Source organism: Polyodon spathula, chromosome 9, assembly GCF_017654505.1.
Source record: "Polyodon spathula isolate WHYD16114869_AA chromosome 9, ASM1765450v1, whole genome shotgun sequence".
NCBI lineage: Eukaryota > Metazoa > Chordata > Actinopteri > Acipenseriformes > Polyodontidae > Polyodon > Polyodon spathula.
Genome location: NC_054542.1, coordinates 1,590,530 through 1,601,775, shown reverse-complemented (window position 1 = coordinate 1,601,775; position 11,246 = coordinate 1,590,530). Strand labels below are relative to the sequence as shown.

Here is an 11,246-nt window from a genome sequence, read left to right as displayed (position 1 = left end):
TCTCCCAGTCACCCCTCTCCCAGTCATCCCTCTCCCAGTCATCCCTCTCCCAGTCATCCCTCTCCCAGTCATCCCTCTCCCAGTCATCCCTCTCCCAGTCACCCCTCTCCCAGTCACCCCTATCTCAGTCATCTCTCTCCCAGTCACCCCTCTCCCAGTCACCCCTCGCCCAGTCAACCTTCTCCCAGTCATTCCTCTCCCAGTCACCCCTCTCCCAGTCATTACTCTCTCAGTCATCCCTCTCCCAGTCACCCCTCTCCCAGCCATCCCTCGCCCAGTCACCCCTCTCCCAGTCAACCTTCTCCCAGTCATTCCTCTCCCAGTCACCCCTCTCCCAGTCATTACTCTCCCAGTCACCCCTCTCCCAGTCACCCCTCTCCCAGTCATCCCTCTCCCAGTCACCCCTCTCCCAGTCACCCCTCTCCCAGTCACCCCTCTCCCAGTCATCCCTCTCCCAGTCACCCCTCTCACCCCTCTCAGTCATCCCTCTCCCAGTCACCCCTCTCCCAGTCACCCCTCTCCCAGTCATCCCTCTCCCAGTCATCCCTCTCCCAGTCACCCCTCTCCCAGTCACCCCTCTCCCAGTCACCCCTCTCCCAGTCACCCCTCTCCCAGTCATCCCTCTCCCAGTAACCCCTCTCCCAGTCATCCCTCTCCCAGTCAACCCTCTCCCAGTCATTCCTCTCCCAGTTATCCCTCTCTCAGTCATCCCTATCCCAGTCATCCCTCTCTCAGTCATTGTGTGTAACTGCAATATGAATGAGAGGATGAAAAACTCTTAATAAAAAAATTCCAATTCAAAACAACGCAATTACATCCTTACCTATCCTGTCTACTGAATGCAAGAAGCAAGGTCTGGCACAGTTTCAGCAATGTTGTGAGATTGTTAAACCTGCTAGTTACTTCCCTGGTCCGGTCTAGAGTCAGTAGGTACCAGTAATATAGCACAGCCGTTTGAGAGGTGCTTTCAGTTCTGAAACAGGAACAGAGCAGCATGATAATCCATTTCCTCAAAGAAAGAAAACTGGATGCTTGTTTCATGTTCAGTTTTCCTCATCTACTGTATTTTAGAATCCAAATATATATGGTGGGTGTCTAATTTGCATAATACTGTACATAAAACATGCTGTTCTTCCTAACAACCAAAGCATTAGTATAACATTTCCAAATAACAATATTTTGGGTTGCAGAGATAATTCCTCATTTTGGTTACTTACAGATGTACGTGCAGCTGCATATGTCCCTAGGTTGTGTTACTCAATAATCCATCCTACGGAATGTGTGTTTCATTAAAATTTGATAAGCGGTCCTCAAGATACATGTAGAAATGTAAGTGTGACCTACAGTACAGACAGACACCTGTAATAATCCCCATAATCTGACACTACCAGTACTTTGTGATGAATAACGTTAATACCAATTTTCATCCCAGTTTAATTTTGACATGTTTAGGAACACAAGTTGTAATTGTGGCAAGGTCAAAACAAAATCCAAACCGACAAACTACAAAATCATGTGAAATAAAGCGTGTAACAAAATCACTCCATGTTTACTCAAAATTTCACAAAACGTACATTTAAAAAAGTTTATATAGTTTATAAAAATCTGATTACACTGTTAAAATTGCAGAAATAGATTTTAGGTGTGTTATAACAAAAATCACACACAATACAGATTTTAGCATGCGGTATCCTGTAACTAATTGTATATAGCATATTCTAAAGTATTTTATTGTTATATCTGTGTTTGTGTACTGTGTTTTATTGTGTTGCTGCTGTCTTTCTTGGCTTGGTTGCAGAAAAGAGATTTTAATCTCAATGTGCTTACCTAGTAAAATAAAGGTTTTTATATCTATACACGTACATATATTCTATAAGCAAAGAATACTTGGATAATTACCAACTATTAAAAAACATCATTTAAATCACATAATCCATGATCCTGTAATAGTATTTAACAATGGTAACAGTTTGTCTTGAATCAGCACTTTAACTTGGGAAGTCGTGTCACTGCAGCTGTCTTCTTAATCGCTCCTTTATTGGGATGTAAAACTCTCTTATTGTTTGCCACGTTGAAGTTCCCTCTAGAGAAATAAGTGAGTTAGTAAATTTTATAATAAACCAATATGACCATTTAAACAGCTTGATGCCACACTCCACTGCTTCTGTGAATCATTTACACATCAAATAAAAGTACAGAATATGTCTTGTATATAACCTGTGTTAATAATAAAATCCCTTTGCTCATAATGTAAAGGTTGGCTTTTCTTGCATGCTACTGCACTATTACTGAATGGTTAAATATACAAAATTGGAAAAAAGTAGCTTGAAGGTATAATAAATATTGTGTACAAAATTACTTAAGTCTCAAAATTACTTAAGTGATAAAAAAGAGAAATAAACAAAAATTGGAAACCAAATGACATGATACAAGGATTATTTAATTTTGTACACCCTATTTATTCTATGTTTAAAGAAAGGGTTTCTATATGTATGAATGCCAAGAAACAATATTTTTAAAAACCATAATCAACAACAAGCCTCTCAAACAGTGTTCTGCTACAGCAGCTATATTGAGAAAGCGTTTGATTTAGAAATGTAAATACATACTTCATCATCTGATGTCCTTGTGTCCCTTGGGCCTGAGCCACCTGCTGCTTTTTGGTTGCATCCGTTCCTGTCGATGCCTGAAAAAAGACCAAGATTTTAACAAGAGACAAAGATATAACAAGCGTCAATTTAAAAATAATTTGTACCAAATTTAAAAGTATGATCAGATTTTTTCAGCCGGTTTAAAATGTTTTATTTATATTCCCAAACTCATGGAAAGATTCTCAAAGTGGTTATAGCTAATGAAACAATTCCATAAATGCTACCTCCTGTTCGCTATGTGTATGTCACATGTGCTGTTTTTAAAGAAGCTTTTACACTAAAGAAAGCTGAGTGTATGTATGAGGTGTTCATTTTCAGACTGGCTGTTTTTTTTTTTTTATCTGCCTCTGTTAAGACCAATTGAAAAGATCATATGTACAGTTGTAGGCAAAAGTTTACATTCCCCAATGGAAATTTCTAGAAAAAAAATAATTACAGTTAAAAATCTTTTGTAAAATACTTTACTATAGCTGAAAGGAATAAGAATGCCACTGTATAATTGATGCCAACGTAATCTTTGCACTTCAGCGACTAAGAATAAGAAAGAAAACAAAAGTGCCAATTGCTATGTGTTAGGAACCGGAGATGTTAAAATATCAGTTTAATTAAGATTACAGAGATGCATACAGCATGTGCACAAATAAAAGATGTTCAGACTATTGCACATTAGAAAGGCTGCCAACTCAAGTGGAAATTGAGTGATTTTTATCACTGTTATAAAACTTCTAAAATATGGTATTGAGAGCCAATGTATGACATGTTATGTCAAGCATTTACAATTGAGCATTGATACAGTACGTAAACTGTTGGAACATGACTGAAATTATTAACCCACAAGAAGAAGCAATTAATTGTATTAGTATTCAATACTTATTTATATTGAGAAACAGGTTTTCTGAATTTTAATACCATGTTTTGTCATTGATATAAATTAAAATAAGTAGGGCAGTTCAGCAAGTTTTAGTGTGTAGTACCTGGACGCCAAGGAGAGCAAATAGAATGAGTTACCACAGGATGGCGCCACCAATGCCAGCTAGGGTCACATGTATCGGTGGTGCCTCTCCCATACCTGCCTGTAGTACTCTTTGGGTCCATAGTTCATCACCATATCCCTCTGGATATACTATTAACAGGAGATTGTTATCCTTCTGGTCACCAAAAAGACCAAGTGTCCTTCCACAAGATTGTATAGCTGAATGGGAGGTCAGGTATTTTAATTTCGCACCTTTGATATTTCTGTAAGGTATGTGCGGCGCTCATCGTTCGTTTTATGGTATGCCTATGAAAAGAAATGAAACTGGTTAAATGAATAACTTGAAAACTTTACCCTTATTTTCAATTAACCACAATATGTGTGACATGCAGAGAGGCATCTGGACATACAGATATCCAGCCTCCAGAGATCACCAGATTATAATAAACTCATCAACTTGTTAAAAAGAAGGTCCTTAGACAGTTTTATCAAAATGGACAAACATTTCTGTGCAAGCTCTCTAGTGTGAACACCCCTCCGCTTTATCCCAACACCCCCACACACTGTTACAGTAAGTGTACAGTTGTAAATAAATGGTGACAAACCTTTGCCTCTTGCTCTATTCTCAGTGTATAGTCCTTCAGCTGGTTTTGTAGACTGTTCTTGTCCATTTCTAATTGTTTAAGAATCTGTTTTAGTGCACCCTGTCAAAAAATCAAATGTTAACATAACTTTTACTGTACCTGGTCTTTCTAACTGTATAAACACCTGGTCAAAGCTTACTTACTGTACTAACTGTAAACTCGCTGTATAAGAATCACACTGGTGTAAAATGTTTGTACATTTATATGATACAGTGAACCCAATGCTGGATGAAGAAAACCAAACAAATATATTACAAATTGCTAGACTGGAGTTGAATACAAGCCTACAGAAATCCCTGAGGCGTCATTGAGTGGTACATACAGTATGCAATAAAGACAGGGGCATAGAGTCTATGAGGAGATAAGTCTTCCAGGTGGTAAAAATCCCATACAGGGTTAAAAATGTACACTAAGGAGATGGGTGTCTTTAAGTACACTGTGTTTGGTCTTTCTTTTTTAAAGGTCTTGAGTTTTAATTTTAAAAAAGGGCAGTTATGCGCTGTTATGAGTCTGACTCATTTGGCATGGCTAAGTTTTCAATGGGACCCTTTGTGACACTTTTGAAAAATCATAATAGAATTGAATGGCAGAGAGATACCACTTGTGATACAATGTGAGATACCCACCCATTCTTGCTCTCAAGAGGTGGTTAAGCGCTGCTAATCCCCTAAAGGCATGGATATCTTATTGTAATATAGTTCCTGGAAATATCATTGCTAACTATTTAAAAATATACTGTATCGATACTTTTTATTCAAATCTATTAAAATCTATTGTTCATGCTTTTTCATTTTTCTGCAAAAAAAAAAAAAAAAAAACTTAAATGTGTACACCTTGTGACTGCAACATGGACAGACTAACATTCAGAAATGCTGAGATAGAAAAGTACTATATAAAATATATTGGAGGAAGCATGCTTAGTGCTGATACTGGTTACGCACTGTGTGGGAAGAAACAGAATGAATGAAGTCAAGCCCTTTAAGAACAGCCATAATCCTGATTAAACACGATGCTTCATGAAAAAAGAGGCGCACTACATAACAGGTTTAACAAGCCTTCAAATGTAAAAGCTACATTTTATGTATTTTTTTTAGGGCTTTCAAGCGATTAAAAAAATTAATCACAATTAACTTGTGATCAATAAAATGTATCTTAGTTAATTTTTGTTTTAATTGCATATTTAATTGATATATTTACTGCATCCATCTCATGTGTTTGTTTTATTACTGATGCTATTATTATTATTATTATTATTATTATTATTATTATTATTATTATTACTATTATTATTATTATTTTAAAGTTCTTATTACCTATAATCCCTTAAATGGTCTTGGGCCTTCTTATCTTCAAAATCAGCTGACCCCATATGTCCCTGGTCGTTCTGAGATCGGAAAATACTAATCTTCTGACAGTCCCTAAAATTAGTTTGAACTCTGTTAGAGCCATGGCATTTTGTTATAATGCCTCTTGTCTTTGGAACTTGCTCTTGCTTCATATCGGGAATGCTAGCACAATTTAATCTTTTATATCCTGTTTGAAAACAGAACGCTTGCATGAAGAGCGCTATATAAGTGAAATTTGTATTGTATTATTATTATTATTATTATCACCCAAAAAACAACCCATCATAACTTGTTGTCCTATTTCTGGGTTAATATTGTTGCCCCTTTGTAGTTTTACACTTATTTATACAGAATTTTACAGAAAAATTCTAGCGTCTGCTGTTAAATTGTTTGAACCAACTGCTAAATCACAATGGAGTCAGCTTATTACTCACCTTAATGCATTTCAAATTGATCTGTACATGTTCTTATCATTTTTCTTTTATTTATGTTTGGCGCAAGCCTAACACCGCACATCATCCTGAGAACACCATCCCTGCCGTGAAGCACGGTGGTGGCAGCATCATGCTATGGGGATGCTTCTCGGCGTCAGGGCAGGGAAAGCTCGTGAAGATAGAGGGCAAAATGGATGCAGCAAAGTACAGAGAAATCCTGGAGGAAAACCTGCTGAAGTCTGCAAGAGACCTGGGACTTGGGAGAAGATTCATCTTCCAGCAGGACAATTACCCCAAACATACAGCCAAAGCCAAACTGAAGTGGCTTAAAAACAAAAAGGTCAATGTCCTGGAGTGGCTCAGTCAAAGCCCAGAACTCAATCTAATTGAGAATATGTGGAAAGAGTTTAAAATTGCTGTTCACCAAAGGTCTCCATCCAACTTGAGCTGGAGCTTGAGCAATTCTGCCAAGAAGAATGGGCAAAAATTGCAGTGTCCAGATGTGCAAAGCTGGTAGAGACTTATCCAAATAGATTCATGGCTGTAATTGCTGCCAAAGGTGCCTCTACCAAATATTGACTCAAGGGGGTGAATACTTATGCAATCAATTATTTTATATTTGTATTGTATTTGTAATTTAGGACAATTTGTAGATTTTATTTTTCACTTTGACATTATGGACTTTTTTGTGTTGATCAGTGGCAAAAACTCCTAATTAAATCCATTTTGATTCCATGTTGTAACATAATAAAATGTGGAAAGGGGGGTGGATACTTTTGAGAGCCACTGTAAATCCTGAGAAAGTTGCAAACATTCTGTCAATATGATGCCACCTTGTGGTGCTTTTTAAAAACAAAACAAAAAACATGTTAATCAGATTGGAAAATGTACCAGAGGGAGCACATACAATAATCAGTCATACCAGCTTGTACATACAGTGCCAAGAACAAGTATTTGGCCCCTTCTGATTTTCTGCATTTTTGCACATTTTTCACATTGAATTTGGTCCGATTTTTTGGATATACAGTAGCTATAGAGTGAGTCTGAGAGAAAAAAATGACACCAAAGTTTGGTGCTTCTTTCATTTGTTTGGTGTGCAAGGTACTCAAACATGCAATCTTCAAGTGTGGAAAAGTTATTGCCCCCCCTAGTTAACCCAACTCAATTAAAGGGTTAGTTAGGGTCAACTGTTTGAATACTTTGGTTAACAATCAGGCCTGATTTGGGCTAGCCCTGCCCAATACAAATCTGACTAACTTTGGCCCTTACCATCAGAGTGAAGTTGTCAGCACACAGGTTCTAGAGGCACATCATGCCACAATCAAAGGATATTCCTGAAGACCTCTGGAAAAAAGTTGTTGATGCCTATCAGTCTGGAAAGGGTTACAAAGCCATTTCTAAGGCTCTGGGGCTCCACCAAACCAGTCAGAGCCATATTGTCCAAATGGAGAAAGTTTGGGACAGTATTGAATCTTATCAGGAGTGGTCGTCCTGCCAAAATCTCTTCAAGAGCAAGGCGAAAAATAGTCCAGGAAGTCACATAGAACCCTAGAACAACATTCAGGGATCTGCAGGCCTCTCTCGCCTCGGCTAAGGTTAGTGTTCATGAATCCATCATCAGAAAGACACTGGGCAAAAATGGGATTCGTGTCTGTCCAATGTTCTATGGACAGATTAGTCAAAAGTGGAACTTTTTGGCCAATATGGGCCTCATTAAGTCTGTCGAAAACCAAACACTTCATTCCACAGTAAGAACCTCATACCAACGGTCAAGCATGGTGGTGGTAGTGTCATCATTTGGGGATGCTTTACTGCATCAGGACCTGGACGACTTGCCATCATTGAAGAAACCATGAATTCTGCTCTGTATTAGAGAATTATACAGGAGAATGTCAGGCCATCTGTCCGTGAGCTGAAGCTGAAGTGCAGCTGGGTCCTGCAGCAAAACAATGATCCGAAACACACAAGCAAGTCTACATCAGAATGGTTGAAGAACAAGAAATTTAAAGTTCTGGAATGGCCTAGTCAAAGTCCAGACCTAAACCCCATTGAGATGTTGTGGCAGGACCTGAAACGAGCAGTTTATGCTCGAAAACCCACAAATGTACTGAGTTGAAGCAGCTCTGCATGAAGGAGTGGGCCAAAATTCCTCCACGGCGCTGTAAGAGACTGATCAATAAATACAGGAAGTGTTTGGTTGCAGTTATTGCTGCTAAACGTGGCTTAACCACTTACTGAGTCTAAGGGGGCGATAACTTTTTCACACAGGAGCACTGGATGTTGCATAACTTTCTTTAATAAATAAATGAAATAGGTATCAAAATTCTGTGTTATTTGTTCACTCAGGCTCCCTTTTATCTAATATTAGATTTTAGTTGAAGATCTGATAACATTCAGTGTCAAAAATATGCAAAAATGCAGAAAATCAGACAGGGGGCAAATACCTTTTCACGGCACTGTAGCTGTGAACACACTTTACAATCCAGACTGCCAGATATAGCCTTCTTTTATTATTTACATTGCCTTTTGTAAAACAAATTAACACAGTGGACGATTCCTGTTAAATGCAATCAGCTATAAGAGATTGAATATGTTATTTAGATTTAGATTTAATAAAAAAGATACATTTGGGGAATGTATTTGTGTTTCGAAAAAATTAATTAAAAGTGTGATTTCTGTGAAATATTGGAGAACAGATGGAAAATCAGTTCACATGCTTTACTGTGAATGATAACAAGTACATGAGGGGCAGTGTACATTTGGTGAAGTTAACATGTATCAATACACTAAAGAGGCAGGCTCTAATAGTACGATGATGACTAAGTCATTATTTACATCCACATATCTACCAAATGTAAAGGTATGTATTTCTTGTTATAACAGTACAAAAAAAAGAGGTACAAATCTGTAAAAACTGAAAATAAGGGGCCTTGGTTATTTATTACCACCTACTGCTGCCGATATAAATAGTAGGATGATTCATATTTATAGCTTCATGAGAAGTACACAGGAGTTATACTGTCCATCTGACTCATATAAGAGCAACATTGCAAGTCAGTTTAAATTAAATTACCATGCAATATTATATGTTGTTAAACTGTGATTTATTTGCTGTTTCGGATTTCTTCATGCCTTGCCAACCAAATTAAATGAAATATATTGCATAAATGTGCTTAAAATGCTGTCTAAACCCCTGCAATGCATCTTTATGTAAAGCTTATTCTTTTCACTTACACTGTACTCACCACAGGCATCTCATCATATGAACGTATAGAAGACAATCTGTCTGAAAGCAAATAAGAAATGTTAACAGTTTTTATGGTTCCTTGCTAGTGATTTAAAGCTATACTCCTGTAGCAATTGCATAATTGCGCTGTCAAAATGTAACTTCTTTTTGTCCCTGTTAGCTTTGTCATGAGTCAATCAGCACAGAGATTGATGGGCTTTAAGCCCAAGCACAGACATCATAACACAGCAATCAGAAGATAAACATTGACAGTCAGACTCAATTTTCAAATCAGCAGAAATTAAAGGATAGGTATTTAAAATAAATAATGATAGGGGTGATTATTATTAAAATATGTAGATTAAGATACAGAGGAACTAATTTGTACTTTACCTGCAGGATTACCACAAATGCTTTCCATCTTGTCTTGCAGGAGGTTGATTTGCCTTTCCAGCTGCCTGTTCAGCTCCTGTTGTGTCTCAAACCTTGTTTTCCATTCATTACCTAGAATTTAAATGAAACAGAACATAACCCAGCACAATGTGGAGCTGTATGTTCCTCTCTTTGTTGAATGGGTAGTCGGCTTCCCGATGCAAACATTGAATTGTGATAGTTATTCTTAATTATGGAGTGTAAACTGCTCAGTCTGCCCAGGACATTACAAAAGTTACCCTTGTGTATGCATCGGTTTAGGGTGATTAACAAATGAAAGACTGCTGCAGACATAGAAGAGCTGCTGAGACACTGGGTTGTAGGCTGTGGGGAAAGTGTGTGCACTGAGGTATTCAAGCACTCTTACAGATGGCTGTGCCTTTTATTTCTGGTTATGTAACTTTTTTTTTTTTTACAAACAATTTTTTTCAAAATGCAAGCTTTGAAGACTGCAAAACAACACTTTATTTGACAAGGCAATACAGATTCTAAGGAGTTGTTGTCATGTTTATAACGGCCTGTACTATTGCGTTTTACAATAAAACCAGTTCATTTGGGTTAGAGTTCAGCAGGCTGCCGCCGCTATGCTGCAGAGAAATTGATTTTGAAGTTGCGAAAGCAGAGGAAAGCTCTCATGCGATCATAGGAAACTGTTAATGTGAGAGCCACCTGTTTTCACAGTCGCTCAAGGAACGCAGCAAGCGCTTCTTAGTACTTCAGTTACAGTACTTCAGTTTCTTTTACTTTAGTACTTTAGATTCAATTAATTCATATCTGTGAAAATTGTCTAGACCTTTGTTAAAGAAAACACCATGATCTAGAAAAGTTTCAAGGCTCTGAATTTACAGCCCAATATCTCTCAGCACTCTCACAAACAGCATGTGCATTTTTATTTAAACACTTGAATTCAGTTTAATTTACCTTCATCTTCAACATTGCTCAATCTCTTTTCTAAGTCAGCCACAGTATTTCTCAGTTCAGAAGCTGACTGTTCTAGCATTTCCCTATAATAAATGTGAAAAAAAGTGAGATGCATAGTTTAAAATAATACCACAATATTTTACAGTGTAACAGGGTTTTTTGTTACAATAATGATAATAATACGTGTTAAACGACATTAACTGCATTTGCATGGTGGCAGATGTTAGCAGTTGTGTATCAACGGAGTGTAAATTTACTAAGGCGTTCCTACTGTTTTGTAGTTTGTGTATTTAACACTCACTTCATTTGCTTCTCCTGCTCAAGCTCGATCCTTAGTCGATCTGTATCATAATTTATAAAATCCGCATCGTCCATATTCACAGAAACGCTGTTGAAGCCGACAGCTTTGTTACTACCGTTTCCAAGGAGACAGACCTTTCCACACGTGACACGGAAATGGCAAGATCGGACAGAGCGCGCCTGCGCTAAAGATTGAGCCGCGGGTTTCTAATCGAGGAGAAAGCTGGATAAATGCAGTAGAGAAACACACAAAGGAAGCCAATTGTACAGAAGTTTCTATCAAGTTTGGGGATTGTCTGTCGGCTGCAGATGGCGTCCA

At 37.8% G+C, this 11,246-nt stretch overlaps 1 protein-coding gene across 1 annotated transcript; it reads right to left on the bottom strand.

Annotated features, from left to right (window-relative positions):
* Nucleotides 1-1,069: 1,069 nt before the first annotated feature.
* ccdc169 (coiled-coil domain containing 169) lies at nt 1,070-11,036 on the bottom strand. The gene is made up of 8 exons (XM_041258908.1): nt 10,929-11,036; nt 10,628-10,710; nt 9,668-9,778; nt 9,294-9,334; nt 4,230-4,328; nt 3,877-3,930; nt 2,610-2,686; nt 1,070-2,083 (listed from the first exon to the last, which is right to left on the bottom strand). The coding sequence occupies exons 1-8, from the start codon at nt 11,000-11,002 to the stop codon at nt 1,981-1,983; spliced, it is 642 nt and encodes a 213-aa protein (XP_041114842.1). The 5' UTR covers nt 11,003-11,036; the 3' UTR covers nt 1,070-1,980.
* Nucleotides 11,037-11,246: the final 210 nt, after the last annotated feature.

Bases quoted from the DNA above. Each gene is read 5' to 3' on its own strand.
- ccdc169 (XM_041258908.1), bottom strand. From the start codon at position 11,002: ATGGACGATGCGGATTTTATAAATTATGATACAGATCGACTAAGGATC. The intron at 10,711-10,928 runs GTGAGTGTTAAA...CATTTATTATAG, and splicing joins GAGCAGGAGAAGCAAATGAA to GGAAATGCTAGAACAGTCAG. The intron at 9,335-9,667 runs GTAAAGTACAAA...ATTTGCTTTCAG, and splicing joins CATTTGTGGTAATCCTGCAG to ACAGATTGTCTTCTATACGT.